Here is an 18,143-nt window from a genome sequence, read left to right as displayed (position 1 = left end):
GAAAAGCTTACTTATTATTTCCTGTTGCACTGCGAGCTATTTAAGCAACAGATCTAAAAACTGACATTGAAATCCTTAAACTAGGACCCTGTCTGGCGTTTAAAATACAGTGCAATAGCACATTGATTCACGTGAACTTCTCAGTGTTTGATTTTCATATCTGTTTTAATGATTAAACTATTGTGATATTGAGATCCACCGCTGTAGAATACTGTATAGCATCGACCCTGTGTCCCAGAATCATGTTCCATTTTATTATAAGGTACGATGGCTGTTTATTGCCATAGTTTATGCTTTCATTTTAATCATTCATTATTATTATTATTATTATTATTATTATTATTATTATTATTATTATTATTATTATTATTATTATTATTATTATTATTATTATTATTAGTAGTAGTAGTAGTAGTAGTAGTCGTAGTAGTAGTGTTCACATTTTCCCAAAACAAACACACAAACAAAAATATTACAAAGTGCCATCATTTACAGTTTCATTTTACTTTTCTAACAAAAAGATAAGTAAATTAAGAAGCAAACAGATAAATAAAAGTGTGTACGTGTTGTGAGTACTTGTGCATGCGTTTACGTATTTGTGTGTTTTACATTGTTGCACTGAATTGTAGTTTAAACATGTATAAATAGTTTAGGCAAGGAAAAACTGAATTACAGGAGAGATTTCTTTTCTTTACTGTGGCTACATTAGGACCCTGGAGAATCTTCCACAGTAACCCGCAGGGTATTCATTTCCAGAAACCACCTCTAGAAACCACTCCCCGCTGGCCTGGGTATCTCAAGTGTCCGTGGCAACCGTCCTGCCTTGCTGCCGCTGCGCTGGGAGAGAACCAAAGAGCCTGCACCCCCAACCTCCGCGCCCGCTTCTGGGGTCCATGGCTGGGCCCTCAGCGGAGAGATAGCCCTTTTTCCCGATGCTTGGACGCAAAGGAGGCGACGATCCGTTGGCACCATGAACGACAGGTTCCACAGAGCGGCCCGGGACGGCTACCTGGACCTGCTGAAGGAGGCCACCAGGAAAGAACTGAACGCACCGGATGAGGATGGGATGACACCCACACTGTGGGTCGCCTACCACGGCAACCTGGAAGCGCTGCGGCTCATAGTGGCCAGGGGGTAAGAAGAGAAACTAATTCAATTTTAAAAAGCATGCAATTTAAGCTATTTGTTAAGCATATTGCCACAGTATTTCGTATTGTGCTTATGTTGAGAGCATATCGGTATTAAATGGCAGTTTGATATTATGAAATCATACTCCTATTGCAGTAAAGCCGAGGGGGGTCCACAGAGTTGAAAGGTTACAACCTCACAAGCTCTGGGGGCAGAGACACACATTGTTAGAGAGATATAGTAAGGCTGGTGATAGTGTTACAAGCCCTGAGGCAAATGTATTCAGTTTACATAAGAGTGTATATTGATGCCAGCTATAGCCAGTTTCAACAGTATGTATGTATGTATGTATGTATGTATTGTGTATTAGTTATCATTTATGTCCAGATAGTGTACTGTACATATGTTTAAAATTTGTTATGAAAAAATGTCTATCTATATATTGCATCTGTTAATTGTCTCTTAATGTAATGGGACTAACCCTTGACATGTATTACTAGGCTAGCACAAAGCAGACTCATATCTGATATTAGCAAAGAAAGCCTAATAGACCATGATACCTGCTTGTATACATACATTAGGTAACCTCATAGCATAACAGAACAATGAGAAACTGGCACTGCTGCCACACTCTGTCCCAGCAGTGTGTCAGTGTGATTGGAAATATGAAGCAGGAGGCTGGTGTAGATCGTTATCCTGTGTTTGGATTGTTGATGATGTAACCCGGGAAGCAGGGTTACCTCGCCACTGATCAGGCTGCCTGTTTCTATGTATAACGAACAAGAGGAAGCATTTCGATCAGAGGCTTGTGGTTTACAGGGGGGTCGTACTTATCAAACGGAAAGCCATTGCTGTCACCCTGGCACAGCAAGCAGTTTGGAGGGCTTTGGTTTTAGGTGACACGTCAGAAAGGTGTTCAGCATTGTTCTAGAGGGATACGTGACTGTTTCTCAAGATTACCACAACTGCCAAATTGTGTGGTTGGTGTTTTGATGTTCATAAGTGAAAGCCTCCAAACCCAAGCTTGAGGTAAAAGGTATGAAAGACCAGTGAAATACCCAACTGTGCTCCCAGGCCCTTTGGCAAGTAATCACTGATGGTAAAAAAAACAAAATAACCTATGTAAACACAACTGTCTTCTGTGCGACCTCCTTGCCACTGTTTATGATTAATACAGAATATCTGCAAGCAAACAACTGTTTTTCCCTCTGTCAGTCCCCTGTTGGCTTCCAATGAAGTGAAGTCACAACCCTGGTGACATAATTTCTACAGCAACTAATTATGATGTCATCAGCAGATATTCTTTTACATTGGCATATGTAGACAAGAGATGGCAAGTTCTGATTGGGCAGAAAGGTGTTGTTTAAGCGCTTAATACTTTTGTAGGAAGCACTTGCTTTTCATGCATTTCTGAAACACACATACACATGAAGATTTGAGAAAGCAGTGTGTTTCCTTGAGCAGATTCTATATGGATGCAGTGGGAAATTTGACACTGTATACACTAGACTAGACCTGTCCATGGTGCTGAAATATTGCAGTGTAGCAATTTAACATTAGCTGAATAGGGGGGTCTTTGTTTTGTATGCAGTGCATTGCTCTTAGTGGCCATATACAGTAATTGCTGAATAATAATAATACTGGATAAAAGTGAAGAAATATGCTTTGAGGTTAATATCCTTCAAGATTTGTTTTACATTTTCCAGTATCAATGCAGTATTGTGAAGGTCGGTTTTACAATACTCACAATACTTTGGTATTAAATATTGTATAAAATCCAGTTTGGCTAACACTTTTTAGAAATTAATAATAATAATTTTAAAAAAAAAACCTTTCCTTGATCATATTTTGCTATATAAGATTGTAGAAGATTCTCACCTGACAGATGTTGTCAACAGATCACCTCATTCTAACTTCTTAAAGACAATCTATGTGGACACTGTGTTAGCAACGTACTATTGGAATGGTGCTTGATAACAGAATGTTAATTGATGCTCTTAATACAAATACATTGACAAAAACCACACAAATAATAATAATAATAATAATAATAATAATAATAATAATAATAATAATAATAATAATAATTTTGGGGTTGTGAGTATACACTTTTCGTGTTGGAATGAAATCCTTTCACAGGTGCAATGGCCAGTGAGGCACAAGTAAGCAAGGCATTTTGGAGAGAAAGGGCATGTTTGCCGATCGGAGACAAATGAAGCAGACCATAGTATAGAAAGCAATCACAAGTACACGGATTGCAAAGGAGCTCTTTAATCAAACCGAGATCTGTCCCCATTAAACTAGTAGCAGAGATAGAAATAAACTAGACCAGTTTAATATAGATAGGAACAGGGCACAGAGAGAAGTCAGCCTGAACACATCTCACCTAATGACAATGTGGAAGAAATCGGAATATTGACATTTTATTAATATTAACTTCTAACGGAACATTCTTTTTTTTTATTTATAGTGAGTAAGATGTTGGTAGCATACTGGTCCATCGGTAGCTAATTGTTTTAAAGTGGCTGGATATGTTTCCTGATGTTCTTCCTGAAGCATCAGTATTTTGTTTTGTTTGTACAACCCCTGTAGGTGAACATTTTTAAAATCATAAAAAGGGAACAGACACCCATGGCAGTGGTAAGTATTGTATTATAACAACGTGGTGCAATAAGCTAAACAACAACAGACCTGTGTCTGCAAACTCCCCGGATGTCTAAGTGGTATCTATGAGAGCGACAGACACCATAGCAATGTTTCAGTGCTAGCATCCTAAGCTGACAGTTTTATTTGCCATCCAGTAGCATTCGGATTGTCCAATTAACTTGCAAAAATACAGGGCAGTGTGTAAAGACAGACTGCACTAGACAGGAGATAAAGGTCAGGATGAAGGATGTAAATGACTCTTACAAACACAAGCCTTTCTCTCTTGAGAAACTACTGCTACTGGTATGTAACCCTTAAATACATTATTCTAGGAATTTTTCTTACAGAGCTTAAGGAAAAAGCTGGACACATTTTCAGAACTTGGTGGTGGGGCTGGGAGGCTGTGTCTCAGTGGTTATAGCCGACGGACTGAAAGTGAAGAAATGGTCTGGCTTAGTGTGGTGTAGTGGTTAGAGTTGAGTTGAGATTTGAAAGCCGTGTTGTCTAGTGATTAGAAGGGAATGCATACATTCAAAGTTGACCTCTGTGGGAATCCATGCATTACAGCTGGGGAAATATTGTACAGTATATGTAGCTAAATGATTTGTTAAAACCTGTAAGAGTTTCTTGTTGTCTTCCATTGTATCTGTACATTAACTCCTCTGTTTGTGTATAAGAATTATTGGCGATTTGCTGTGAAAGCTAGTAGTGAAATCAGCGGTTAAATCAAATGGTAATCCCTGCCACAGCATCTTGGCAGTAAAGATTTAGTGACCCTGCACAGCTCTGACTGATTGAGGCAACAAAGCTAATTTAATAAAGGAGCAGGATTCATTTTCCAGAATCTACACCGGTACTGGAATACTGGTGCAAGAAATATGGACATTATTTATATTGAAATGGACCATTCTGCATTTTACCATGTTTATCCTGGGCATATCCAGTGCTGTGGATTTACCTTCCTTTACCAAGAAGTCAATATTTATTACTAAAGTAATCTGTAAATATGAATCTAACTCAATCTGTTGTCATATTTTAATATCTTCCCAGATATGGGGCATTTTTTAAAGTCATAAATGTCTTAAATTATATTTGCATATTTGTTATTGAAATAAAATAAAAACGCTGTGTTACTCCGATTTAAGTAAAAGCTCAAATGTCATGTACGTTCAATCCGGGGTCAGTAAAAAGCTTGGTGTGAGAATGTGTTTGGTGTGGAAATGTCAATCCCACAGCTCTGGTGTCAGCACTGATGGCTCCAGTCCCGGCTGGTCCCTTTAAAAGCAGCTAACTCCTGCCCATCAATAATTCATTCCCCTCTGCAACGCTTTGCCTGCAGCACATGAAATATTGATCACGTCCAAGCATGGCCTAGCAGGGTGGGGTCAGGACAGAAGGCAACTCCTTTAACACAATCACGGTTGTTTTTCTGTTCTTGCCTACTTGTCCTGGATCCCCTCGCAAACGGGGAGAGGCCACTTGTCTTTAACAGATAGCTGTTATCTCTGGATAGATGGAAAGCATGGATTACACCTGCATGGTGGGTAGTTGCATCATCAACTTAAAAGGTGCCCCATGTGGTCATCAACAGTGTTCAGGGGTGTTATTTGGCCTTCCAGGTGACCAGTGAGTAGCCTGTGAGCTGGAAAGAGTTCAGGTGATTAGTTGCTGTGCAATTGCTGGGAATGGATGGACTTTGAAGTTGTTGTTCTATACAAGAATTTGTCTGGCTGTTAAGCACCAGGCAATGATTCACAATACATCATTGTGCCTGTATCTCCACCCCAGGGAAGCACACAGGCACTCCTGGGTAATGATCTCCTTTTATTCCCACTAAGCAGCTATTGTAAGAAGTTTTTATGGAGTCGGGTATCAGACTGGCTCTCTCACTGTGCGCACTGTATTGATTTTAATGGGTTCTGTTACATTAAATGAAGGTGAACACTTTGGGTTCACCATTAAAGACAAACATTTGAAATGATTTTTTGTTAAAAGCCTTGGCAGTGTGTTATTCTATTAGGGCGTGGTTATGAATGCTATACCATTTTAGCATACACATGATCCCATATATCCTTGAGACAGGCTGACAAAATTAGTTTTTCAATTCCTAACCTAAATACTTGCAGTATGTGTACAGTAGTTAATATGTAATAAACTGGTTAATGTCGAATCATCGATGCCATGTTCAAGATGCTTATTAATGGGTCCTTAAACTTAAGTGCGACTGTATTACCTGTAAACAGCCATTGGGAATGCCATTAATGTAAAACGCTCCTAAGACCAATAGGTGAACCCGCTACCTCCAGACAGCCCTGTTATTTCTCGTTTTGTAACCCGTGTGCTGTACATGTCTCACAGGTCTGTGTTTAATTACATTCTCCACTGAACTGGGAAACCCTCATTGAAGCCACATGTTCTTTATAGTGACTGACAGTGACATGATGAGTGGAGCAGGCTGCGTGAGGCTGCAGTATTGCTAATCTGACAAAGGCAGTAATGCAATCGCCCAAGCTTGAAACACGATACCTTAAAATAGATTAGTGCTACTGATAACTCACTCTTAGTGCTACTGATAACTCACTCTTAGTGCTACTGATAACTCACTCTAGCAAAGCAGCAATAATGCAGTGAGAGGCAGGTCGTGGTTCATAAGGTAAGGAGGGAGTGACACATGGAGTCACCTACCTACTCAAGGCACACCTAGGGATTCATGTATTAAGATGAAGGTCATTTTGAAGTTAAGTCTGTGTATTTAAAGATTAAGCAACTAGAGAGTTGTTATACTGGTCTGTCAATTGAGTCCACATTGACTTAAGAGAATATTTATTGCTGCCTGACCTTGTACAAGTAAATATGAAATCTTAGGTAAAACTGTGTGAATGTATGACAAAAGTGTACAGTTCATTGAAGGAGGCACCGGCAGAAATGTTCATCTACTTGACTTTTGCCTGAGAATTTGTATTTTAAAGTTATGGATGAATATGAAATCTTGAATTTTTTATTTATTTTTTTAATCTAGGGGCGACCCGGACAAGTGTGATATCTGGGGGAACACTCCTTTACACCTGGCAGCTGCAAACGGGCACCTCAACTGCCTTTCCTTCCTGGTGTCGTTCGGGGCCAACGTCTGGTGTCTGGACAATGACTACCACACGCCGCTGGACATGGCGGCCATGAAGAGCCACATGGAGTGTGTGCGCTACCTGGACTCCATCGCTGCCAAACAGACAGGGCTGAACCCCAAGCTGGTGAGCAAGCTGAAGGACCGGGCGTTCCGCGACGCTGAGCGGCGCATCAAGAACTGCGTGAAGCTCCAGAGGAAACACCACCAGCGCATGGAGAAGAAGTACCACAAGGAGGCTTCGGATGCCTCGGATGCCATGAGCTTCTCCAGCTACTCCAGCAGCACCCTGAGCCGCAACCTCCACCACCTCAACATGGTGAGCTCTTCCTCCATGCCATACTCCCAGGCCACCCTCCACGCCACTGCCAAGGGCAAGACCAAGATCCAGAAGAAGCTGGATAAGAAGAAGCAAGTGGACGGGACCTTCAAGATCTATGAGGACGGCCGCAAGAGCGTACGCTCGCTGTCTGGCCTGCAGCTGGGGAACGACGTCATGTTTGTCAAGCAGGGGACCTACGCCAGCCCCAAGGACAGGATGCGACGTAACATCAGGGACATGTTCCCCAATGATGAGGATGCTGTCTCGCGTGCCATAAGCGACCCTGGGATGCACCTAGACTCTGCCTACTCGGAGGTCAGCACAGACTCTGGGCACGACTCTCTCTTCAACCGGCCAGGGCTGGGCACCATGGTGTTCCGGCGGAACTACGTCAGTGGTGGGTTGTTCGGTATCGGCCAGGACAGCACCAGCGTGGGAGACAGCGAGCTGGAGGCCAGGATGGGCAACGTGCGCATGCGTAGCCGCCTGCAGCGCTCGCCCAGCCTCAACGACAGCATCGGGAGCGCCAACAGCCTGCAGGAACGCAACCTGGAGCAGTTGCCCTGGGACGAGATGGAGCTGGGCCTCAACGATGATGATGAGCCTGAAACCAGCCCCCTAGAGACCTTCCTGGCCACCCACAGCATGTCAGAGTTCATCCCCATCTTCAAGAAGGAGAAGATTGACCTTGAGGCGCTTCTGCTGTGCTCCGACAACGACCTCAAGAGCATCAACATCCCGCTGGGACCCCGCAAGAAGATCCTGGATGCTTGCAAGCGTAGAAGAGCAACTATGGAGGACCCCAAGAGGATCGAAGACACCGAACTGTAAGTATCTCATCAAGACGTTGCTGTGCCTTTTAAAACCTACTGAGTCTGTTTTGAGAAAGTCCAGATTTCACTATGAGTTTGTAGTTGACCTCTGCAAACAATGCTGTGTACAGTATGGCTTTATTGAGTGTCATTACATTGATTTCAATTAATTTGAAATTGAACTAAATGATTTAACTGTGATTAACTTATTTTGTTTTTGCAGATAACAACACAGAAACTCGTCAGTGGGAGACAGAGAAAGGAAAAAAAAAGTTGCCAGACAAAATATAAATCAGCAGATTTGTTGTTTGGCTTTTTATTAAATTTTTTTGCCAAGGACTGTTCTGCAAATCGTTTAGGGGTCTTGCGAAGGTTCTGTGGAAGCTGGTGTATCAGTCACATGGTGTCATGCCTGTTTTTAAACATCCCTGGGCAGAGGCTGAGCCTTCAAGCAAGCTGGAGCAGCGTGAGCAGAGTGCTGCCCTCCAGTGGCTGAGCTGTGACTATACATGAAAGATCCACCCCATTCCATGCTGTTCATAGAGGTCTTAGGAACTCAAGTTCTCCAGCTCATTTGGGCAATAGGATGCCTGAGCATGCAATACTGTGCAAGCATGTATCACTAATATAATAGAGAGTATATGAAGGGAGTGAAGTTAGCCTGTTTGGAACTCACGGTTGTTTGCCCGGGACATTGTTGTTTTAGTTCCAGCAGAACACCCCAACCTACAGTATTGCCCCTGTGGGGTAAGTCTTTTAAACTCCATGTGCCTCAATCCCGGTCATCTGTAAAACTGGGCATTTATGTATTCATTTGAACTCTTAAGACTGTAATAATTTCCAATTCTCAGTTATAACTCAAACAAATCATGAATATAGACAGCATGTGGACATATTTAAAATGGTAAACCCCTTTTACAGCAAGTTTTGTATCTATAATTATGAAATCAAATAGGAACACAGTTGGTATGTACCTTATGTATGTATGTATGTATGTATGTACAGTTGTGCATGTACACTTGTGTCTTTGTAGTCTGAATATAATTGTCCTTAGATATGTCCAATTGAAACGCTGTGTCACAATGTAAACGTAAAACTATTGGGTATATCAAAACAGTAATGATATCAGACCATGCTACTCATTTCAAAATTTACACCGTGTTAGGAGGGGAGCACCTTAGCTTCCCCGTCCCCTCTGATTGCAGCCACCCCTCTTCCTCATGTCATGCATTCCAGTCTTGTGTATATGTTGTAAGTATACCTGTGTACGTTATGTGAATATACAGTCTTCCGTGCATGCGTATGCTTTTCATGTGCACATTGTTAAGTCATGAGAAATCAGTTTTGTAGCAGACATAACAATGTATTGCAATTTCTGATCTTTTTGGGGGGGGAAGAAATGTAAAACAAAAAGCAGAATACACTGGTTAAAATAACCACCGCACATTAAAAGTTAAATGTGTTTTAACTTTTCTGAAGAGTTCTTTATTTCCTTTCAGGTGAGTTTGAACGACTGAGCCTTTGGACTGGGCACTTCCTTTCCTCCTGGGATGACTTTGGCATTTACAATAAACTCTGTCCATTTGTTTTTAGATTCAAAACAATCATTTACAAAAGGACTGATGCCTAGAAAACATAGTATATGAAGACCCCATGATCCTCAGAAGATGCAGGAATCAGGTGTGGGTGATTTGCAGTTGTGACAACCAGGCATTTAAAGAGCTTTTCAGCCAGAATGTGCACTCATGTAAAAGCTCTTGTGTGAGCATGGCACGTAAGAGATGGCATTTAAAGCCTACTGTAGACAAGCTGCTGGCTGTTGGTACGGGAATGCTACAGGCTGGTACATTCCACTGTCATGTGACAGTGCAACAAAATAATCAAACAGGTGTGCGCTTGGATTGCACCTGTATCTTTTTGTGCGCCTTCCTCTTTCAGCCACTAGATGGTGAACTACTTCCTTTTCAGGACTTGTTTTGGCTGAGCCTGTCTTGTCTCACACTCCTATCAGTGATTTACCATGGTGATTATGAGCACAAAAGACCAACTGAAATTTGTCTTACATTTTTTTCACACTCTGATGTGTTCAGCTAATATTACATGAAAGGTGTACAATGATGTTATTGGTAGTATATGCATCATTTCTGAAAGTGTAAATTAATAGACCCTGTATTGATACACAGACCAGGTGCTTTCGACCTATGTTCACTCATTCAGGTACTGTATTCGCTGAATTCCTTTCACAAGATTATAAAAAAGAATATAGAAGGATCCGGTCACTTTGCAGCAAAGACACATCACTCCTCCCCTTTCCTAACACCCCTACGTGACCACGGCAAGCGCTGCAGCTCAGTGGAGAATTGATTAGCTAGCAGTCTGCAGCACAGAACAAGGGCATTAGGCTTTCTCCAGGAGGAGCTGCAAATAGATTTTGAAGGCAGGACATGCACTACTGCTGTCCGCCTCCCTGTCTACGAATCATCCAATCTGGAGGACTGCTGTGTTCATCAATTCAATATCTGGGAGGGTTCTGAAATAGAGAGGGTACAATGATAGGGAGGAAAGAGGAGGGCTGAAGGAGGAGGTAGGGGCATGGGGAAGGGGGAATGGGATAAAGAGGGTTGGATGTCTTTCTATTGTTCAGTTCAGGACAGTCAAATTATTCATCTCCATCCTTAGCAGGAGACGTCCTTTAACCTTATTTCTTGTTCTTTCTTTCTGTTTTTTTATCAATAGCTGACACAGCCATCATTTATTATTATATGTGTATGAATGGAGACTCTATCGGACGCTGTACTGCAGAATGAAGAAGCAGGGGCACAGAGGGGGATCGGGGATGCAGGGGAAAGGAGCTGGAAGAATTTGGAAGGGGAATCCTTATTCCAAGAGAGTGCTGGACAGGAGATCCCAGGAAATGATAGGCAGTTTCAAGACCTGTCCCTTCTGAATGGAGCTGGAGAGAGCAAGAAAGGGAATGCTGAAGAAGAGATGGTACCTGCGCTAGTGCAGAGGAGTGGGAAGTACAAGGGAGAGGAGATGCAGAAGGAGACTGTGATGATGGAGCTAACAGGACTGGTCCAGAAAGCTGTTAATGAGAGCAGCTGGTGGGAGAGACGGGGTATCGACTGTGCAATACTCACCGCAGCTTTCCTCTCCTTACCTGCAGGTGAGTTTTTAAGGATCCTCAATAAAATATGTCCATCTGTCTATCTGTCACATTCTACATTTTCACGAATCTTTCCTAATGTCCTGTTGACCTTTGTGGCTAAATGTGGATGTAATTCGACATTATGTAATTATGAAGTCTGTGCATATGAGGACCCTGTGTATGTGTGTGCACTGGCTTACTATTAGACTATGAGAAAGGTTACTTAACTTTTGCTCCAAACATAGCTACACACAAATACTATCTGGGGAGATGCCAACACAAGACTATACAGGATTCTTAATCCAGACAGCTGCTCTTGTTTTTTAGTTCCTAGTTAAGATCTAACTGTATACAGGAGTCTAAGTGCAGACTGGTTCTCAGTACCTCAGGATTTACATCTTACTGTAGGTGACATTTTCAAAAGACGTTAGTTGTACAGTTGTGCAACTCATTTGTAATGCATGTTTATAGACAATCCTCCATAAAATATATACATTATGTAGAAATAAGATCCATCACTGTTTTCATACAGTTACACCATGCATTAAATAATGTACAGATCACTTCCCCAATCAACAAGGTCAAACCACTTCTACAGTATGTGAAAAATCGATGCTTGTGCTTCTTTGACCAAGGCAATCCTGAAACAGGGTTGACTGGTTGATTAAGCCCAGTTATTTTACAATGCTGTGTTTTGCAATCAGATTTCATAGGTATCTCAAAAAGTGTTTCTCTCTGACCCCTGTTCAATCTCCTATAAGAACTGGCAGCTGGCCTTTGTCTGCAGGGATGGTAATAGGTGGTAAAATATTCATTTAGTGGGACTCGTTCATAGCTTGCACTTTTGCAGATACACACTGGAAACAGAAACTCTCTTTTGTAGCATGCAGTTTGAAAAGCATACTGCAGCATTCAAGTGGAAGGTCATTTCATTTGAGTTATTGGGCTTCCTGATTGATGCCTTTCATATGTCCTCTGCAGCTGTCATCTTCCCTTATCAATCACTTTCAGCCATATGTAGACTGATCTGGTATTGACTTCTGGACATTAGCCATTGTCTAAGGACACTAACAAAAAAAATGAAAATGAAAAAAATTGAATTGATCCAAACTGCGGCACATTTAAATACCGCCATGTATTTATTGAATTCATAAACGGCACAAGGTAATGAAAAACAAACACCCAATAGGGCTTGATTGTCTTTTTAGTTTATCTGTGAAAAATTGAAAAAAAAGCTGTTAGATTAATAATTTGATTGTTTAAATGATGGCAGTGTTTAGATCTGACGCTGTTTGGGTAAATTAAATAGAAACTCACTGGTTATCATGCATTTTGTAACATTGCCAACAAACAGAACTGTTGAGCTTTGATGACTAGAGGCCCCAAATCAAGTGCAGAGTTTAGGGAATGCCACTCATTATAATCAATTGTCCTGACTAAATCTGTTCCTGCTCACCTCTCCACCCCCTGTATCATCCAGGTTTCCTGTTGCTGGGTTGTTCTCACACCCTACTCTTCTCATTGGGAATCCTGGTCATGGGGACGGCACACGCGGTTATTACCGTAAAGGGGACTCACCTAGCCAGCCATGGGTCGCTAAGCGAGTCCCAGGCTTGGGGCCGATTCTGGGCCGTTTTCTTTATTGAGGTGAGCAGGCCCTTTTAAATACCAGAAACTGCTGAGCTGTTCAGGATGGAATAAAGTCTTTATATCTCTCCAGACTCTCTGTCTGCTGTACCAAGATAACAAACTAATTCATATTTAATGCAGATTACCCATCCCTTTATCTGTCTGCAGTAACTTTGCCATCCTGTGTATCTGCCTGATGGAACTGCAAGGTGTTCTAAATGTTGAGATAAGATATCCTAGTCTTAATAGTTTACCCTTAAGGAATCACAGAAGCAACAATGCAAAGAGGATGCTACAGAAGAGAAAACGCTGTCAAATACGGCTGCAGAGCCCGGTCAAGATTAAGGCTGGTTCGCGACAACTGCCATAAACCAATAAAAAGCATAGTACAACCATGCAGCATTGAAACCCTACAAATTCATCGGCATCTGTTGAGGAAATGGATTGTGATATGCATTCATATCGACCAGTGATGCTGCGCTGTTTGAGGAAATTCACTGTGATAATATATTTATCAGTTGTTTCAGCTGTACAAGGTTCTTGCTTGCTTGTTATCTCAGCAGAACATGTAGCGCAAAGCTCTTAACTTGCATAACCTGAAGATACAGATCTAGGAATGATTCTTGGAGCACAAAGGAAAATGCATACAAAATACGTACGTGTTTTATGCAAAACACAGGAGATTCAACACAGAGGAGACCTATCTACAGTCTTGTTAAGAGCATTAAACAACAATGAAAGCTTTAGCAAAGCCAACAATATTGACTACACAATTAGACTACTTCCCTCAGCTTTCGGCAGTACTCTTTTCAGTGAATCAGCAGTGGAGCTGACAGAAAGAACAGTGTATTGACTCTTAATGCAGAGATACAGTATGCAGAACCCAGCCTTGTGGATCGAACTCTTTATTAATTCTCTGCAACTAGTCCAGTGTCAATGTGCTACTATCATTTTTTTTGTCCTGGCAGCTTAAATGCTGATAAACATAGTATCACAGCCTTACTGCCAAATCAATGCAAGGGTTTCAACCGCTAAATGCAGGTAGTTTATCCACTTTGCACAGTGATTTTTCCCTTAGAAACTTTTTTTTCCATTAAAAAATAATATGGATTATGTTACATTTTCTTTAAACTATAGCAGCCATATTCAGAAGCAACTTGAGTGCTAGTGCTCAGCTAAATATGAGCAGCTATTAACTTGGAACACTGAAGTAAGCACCAGCACTCAGGTGTGTTTCTGAATACTGGAGAGGCAGTAAGTGACCCTGTGTGATGGTTTGAATCGTGACGTGTGTCTCTCCTCTGTGTCTGTCTCCCCCAGCTGTGTGGTTCGTTCACTGCGAGGGCGGGGGTGCAGGCTCACATCAAGATGCACCACGCCCACACCAACATCATCGGCCTTGGAGACTCCAGCACCTGGAAGCTTCCCTTCCTCCCGCGATACGTCTACATGTTCGTGGCACCGCTGGCTGTGCCCATTATCACCCCAGTGGTGGCGCTTGGTACTGACACTACTGCAGCTGTGAGGGAGCAGGGACTGACTGATTAACTGACTTTACAGGAAACGTTTCTAACTAGGCACCAAAATGAAATGAGTTGCTAATGATAATTAGATTACTTTTTGAAGGAAAGAGCTTCGCAAGCCATAATTTCACCGTACATCCATCATTGTAACTACATAACCATCTGTGTAATCACTATGCAGTCAAGTGTAATAAAGAGGCACTTCTAGGAAAGTGTTTTGTTATTTATATATGTTGCGGAGTTAGATCACACACTAAATCATTTCCACAGCCTCAGTCGATAGTAATCTGGTTATGTTACTCCAGCTCCCACCTCTCCCCTGTTCATTATTGAATGATCTTTGCTGCAGGACTCCTGAAGGACCTCTCCATGGGTATTGCATTGCGGGCGCTGTGCATGATCACACTGGGTCTCTACTCCCAGTACTGGCTCCTCCTCCACCTGTCCGGATTCCAGTCCCCAGTCTCTGCCCTGCTCTGCATGCTGCTGTGTAGAGCCGCCTTCTCCCTCCCCTACATTCATGTCAACATCTTCCAGGTACCAACTATATACTCTCCTGGTTTCTCTCCCTCTGTTTTCACAGATGTGAGCTTTACCAATTAGAGCAAAGAAAAAAAAGATACATGTAGGACATACATTAAAGCAGGGTTGGTGATTCAACAGCCTGTCGTATGAAAGGAGATGGACAATGAAAATAGGTGTGCAGTTTGGGATGTATGGAAAGCAAATACCAAGTGCTACTGCAAGTGGGTAATGGATGCTAGAATGTGAGCCATCTGAAAGGAGCTGATGTGAGCTGATGTTTAGTATGGAATGAGTTACTGCTGGGAAGCGAAATCTCTCCTGAACAAGGGAGTTCTTCCTTCTGGCAATACTGCTGGTTCCCACAGAATAATAATGAGCTATGGGAGAGTTTGGCAGCGTTTGCTCTACCAATAAAACAGTTGCAATACTTTCAATCTTTATCCCAAGCCTCTCTGAACAGCCTGTCAGTGTTCTGCTGTGGCTTCAGTCTGTACTGTGTTTTGTTAGTGACTTGTAACCAATGATATATGGAACAGTTGCTCTCTCATATGTTGGAACAAAGCATTTTCAAATCCCATTCTGTCAGTATAATAGTCTGACATCACGTAAGAAACCACACGATCATGGAAAACGAATGCAAATATTTAGAATGGTTCACCACAACTCATCTGTCTGAACACCTGCCCTTGTGCTTTGTGCAATACATTTCCATAACCACATAGTATGCTGCAAGAGGTATCCTTTGTATTTTACATGAATGTTTGACTTTGCCACATCTAAATACTTTTCTTCACTTACATACATAAACTGCCTTAATTCATCTATTAGATTTTTGTTTAACAAGCAATGCCTCCTACATTGGATAGTAATGCCTAATTACAGCACACATTGCAGATCTCATGGTTTTCCTTGCCTGGGTGTATTGAGCGCATGCTTCCCTTGTATTCCAGCACATCGGACTTCCCATGTTCTCTCCCAGCCGGAGGCCCAGCAGGATACATCAGATGACGCACGGTGTGTTGAATTTACCCAGAAACCCTCTGCTCGACTGGACGTTCGGACACTCCCTCATCAGCTGCCACGTGGAACACCATCTCTTCCCGTTCCTGTCTGATCACATGTGCCTGAAGGTGAGTAAAGGACCATCTGTACGATCTGAAGTCCTCGTACACCTTTTTGCGTGGATACAGATATCAGCTCTGTTGTGGTTCTCCCCAGGTGAAACCCATCGTCTCATGCTACCTCCGAGAGAAGCGGCTGCCCTATCAGGAGGACAGCTACCTCTCCCGCCTGCGGCTGTTCCTCAGGGAGTATGAGGAGCTCATGGTGTTTGCTCCGCCCATCACAGAGCTGGTGGGCATCCAGTGAAAAGGGGAGGGGCCAGGAGTTCAGTCAGCCCCTTCCAACGTCTAACACTGTGGACTGGGAGTCCATAGTTTTGAGTAACACTAAATCAAGACTAAAAATGTGAGACTAAATATCAATCGTTGCTGAATAATGCACAGGCAATACTTTCAAACTCTATTTGTTATTAATCTATTGTTATAACATATGGTAGGCATTAATAATAGACTATTAAACACCATTTACAATTCTAATATGAGTAAGAAACAGACTACTCACAAGCTCCTAAATTAAATGTCTTATTACTGGTATCTTTATCTGGGATGTTTTTACTAGCAGAAAAAAAAAACGTGCTCATGTTGTAGTCTTACCACATGTTAATTACAAGGTAATAACACAAGCAATAATCTAGCAACATGAATGTTTAATGGCAATGCACAGTAAAGTACACACTGGTCTGATGCACAACAGTATGCCTTTAATGATAAGCTTTAAAGACAGCATTCACATGCACAGTAATCACTGCAGATGGTGTTCATACTGCAAGGGCATTTTTTCCTCTCTGGTATTTCCTTGTGGAATCAAGTTACATGCAATAAGTTGCACAGTAGGTTGATCACAAGTGTTACATTATCCTGTGTCTTTAATGCATGCTGGTCCACGCTATTGGAGAGTGGGCAAGTGGAAATGTCCTATAGGGAGAAGTGGAGCCCACACACCTGCTGCACCTCTGATGATGTTAGTCAATGTCTGCATCCAATGTAAAACATTCTCATTTGAATTGGATCTTAATTGAATTGTATCCTGTGTTATGTACATTTTGAATGTTGTCTGATTCTACACTCCGTCTAAAGCACATGTACCTTGTGTTTATAATTTAGAAACATGTATTTCCTGGTTCTATTATATCAAATTAAACTGGAATAACGGAACACAATGTAATAGAAAATAAAATTGGGCTAACAATGTGTTACTATATGCTAATATTGTATGTATGTATGTATGTATGTATGTATGTATGCATGCATGTATGTTTGTATGTATGTATGCATGGTGGCTTATTTACAATAGTCAAATGAATACTACTTATATTCCTGTGTGTTTGTTTGTTCTTTTCAGCTGAAACGTATGATCACTTTTCAAAGTTATATTTTACCACCGTGTTGCTTCCTATGCAGAATGGTACCTTTTTCGGTCGCCCTTTTGTCTGAATCCATCTGCAAACAGTGCTTCCAAGAATTCTCAGCTCTTCAATCCCCTGTGAGCGCCTGTGTTTCATTATCTTCCAGTTGGCTTTCGCATGTATTTATTGTGGCAAGGAACCACGGGACAGAAACAACAGGGAAATGTTTCAGACACAAGCGGAAAACAAGAGTCAGGGTTTACAAAGTGTATGTTAATTAAAATCATGTCTTTTCGAATGGCTATTTATACTGATTCCTAATCAACTCATTTTGGCAATTTTAACTCAAATACCAAACACTGTGCAGCTGGCGTTTTTATGAAATCACATGACTTGAGCTCAGTTTGTTATCCCAAGGAACAATACTACTCAAACAATCAACAAACCTGTCTGCTCCCTATTTAAGATGTAAATAACATTATGTATGTGCCCAATGAGCTATTAATGTAAAACTTAGACTGTTGCGTTTTCATTGTGCATCAATATATATTCATGAAACCTGGGCTCTCAATTCACTAAGTAATCTGAAGAATGTAGTCACAGCTGGTGGAAGGATAGGGGCTGACGTGAGAATGACCCTGCTTGTCTAATTCAAGGACTGCCAAGGGTTTGCGTAAAACACAAACATGTATGCTTTTTGCTTCGTTTCTCAATCGTTTTACATGAATGGGTGGAACGTTTGATAAGAACGGCAGTCAATGGTAAAGCAATCTTTACTCAGCACTTTGTGCCTTTCTCCTTTTGTTTTTCCAGTCTATTAGC

The 18,143-nt window shown here is 41.7% G+C and overlaps 2 protein-coding genes across 5 annotated transcripts; both read left to right on the top strand.

Moving 5' to 3' along the window:
• Positions 1-551: 551 nt before the first annotated feature.
• LOC117423756 (pre-mRNA splicing regulator USH1G-like) lies at positions 552-8,391 on the top strand. Of its 2 annotated transcripts, XM_034039887.3 has the most exons (3): positions 552-1,134; positions 6,794-8,044; positions 8,253-8,391. In XM_034039887.3, the coding sequence occupies exons 1-3, from the start codon at positions 971-973 to the stop codon at positions 8,254-8,256; spliced, it is 1,419 nt and encodes a 472-aa protein (XP_033895778.3). In that variant the 5' UTR covers positions 552-970; the 3' UTR covers positions 8,257-8,391. The 2 variants fall into 2 exon arrangements, with proteins under 2 accessions (XP_033895778.3, XP_033895779.3); XM_034039888.3 differs by lacking the exon at positions 8,253-8,391 and having other exon boundaries at positions 6,794-8,048.
• Positions 8,392-9,598: 1,207 nt separating this feature from the next.
• LOC117423758 (fatty acid desaturase 6-like) lies at positions 9,599-17,289 on the top strand. 3 transcript variants are annotated; one of them, XM_058989781.1, is made up of 7 exons: positions 9,599-9,709; positions 10,766-11,195; positions 12,658-12,824; positions 14,127-14,307; positions 14,679-14,866; positions 15,805-15,984; positions 16,073-17,289. In XM_058989781.1, exons 2-7 carry the CDS (start codon positions 10,802-10,804, stop codon positions 16,220-16,222), a joined length of 1,260 nt encoding a protein of 419 aa, XP_058845764.1. In that variant the 5' UTR covers positions 9,599-9,709; positions 10,766-10,801; the 3' UTR covers positions 16,223-17,289. The 3 variants fall into 3 exon arrangements, with proteins under 3 accessions (XP_058845764.1, XP_033895781.1, XP_033895780.1); XM_034039890.3 differs by lacking the exon at positions 9,599-9,709 and adding an exon at positions 10,383-10,613; XM_034039889.3 differs by lacking the exon at positions 9,599-9,709 and having other exon boundaries at positions 10,627-11,195.
• The last annotated feature ends 854 nt before the right edge of the window (positions 17,290-18,143 follow it).

The sequence above is a fragment of the Acipenser ruthenus genome, chromosome 17, assembly GCF_902713425.1.
Source record: "Acipenser ruthenus chromosome 17, fAciRut3.2 maternal haplotype, whole genome shotgun sequence".
NCBI classification, from domain to species: domain Eukaryota; kingdom Metazoa; phylum Chordata; class Actinopteri; order Acipenseriformes; family Acipenseridae; genus Acipenser; species Acipenser ruthenus.
This window is presented reverse-complemented; position numbering and strand designations above follow the sequence as displayed.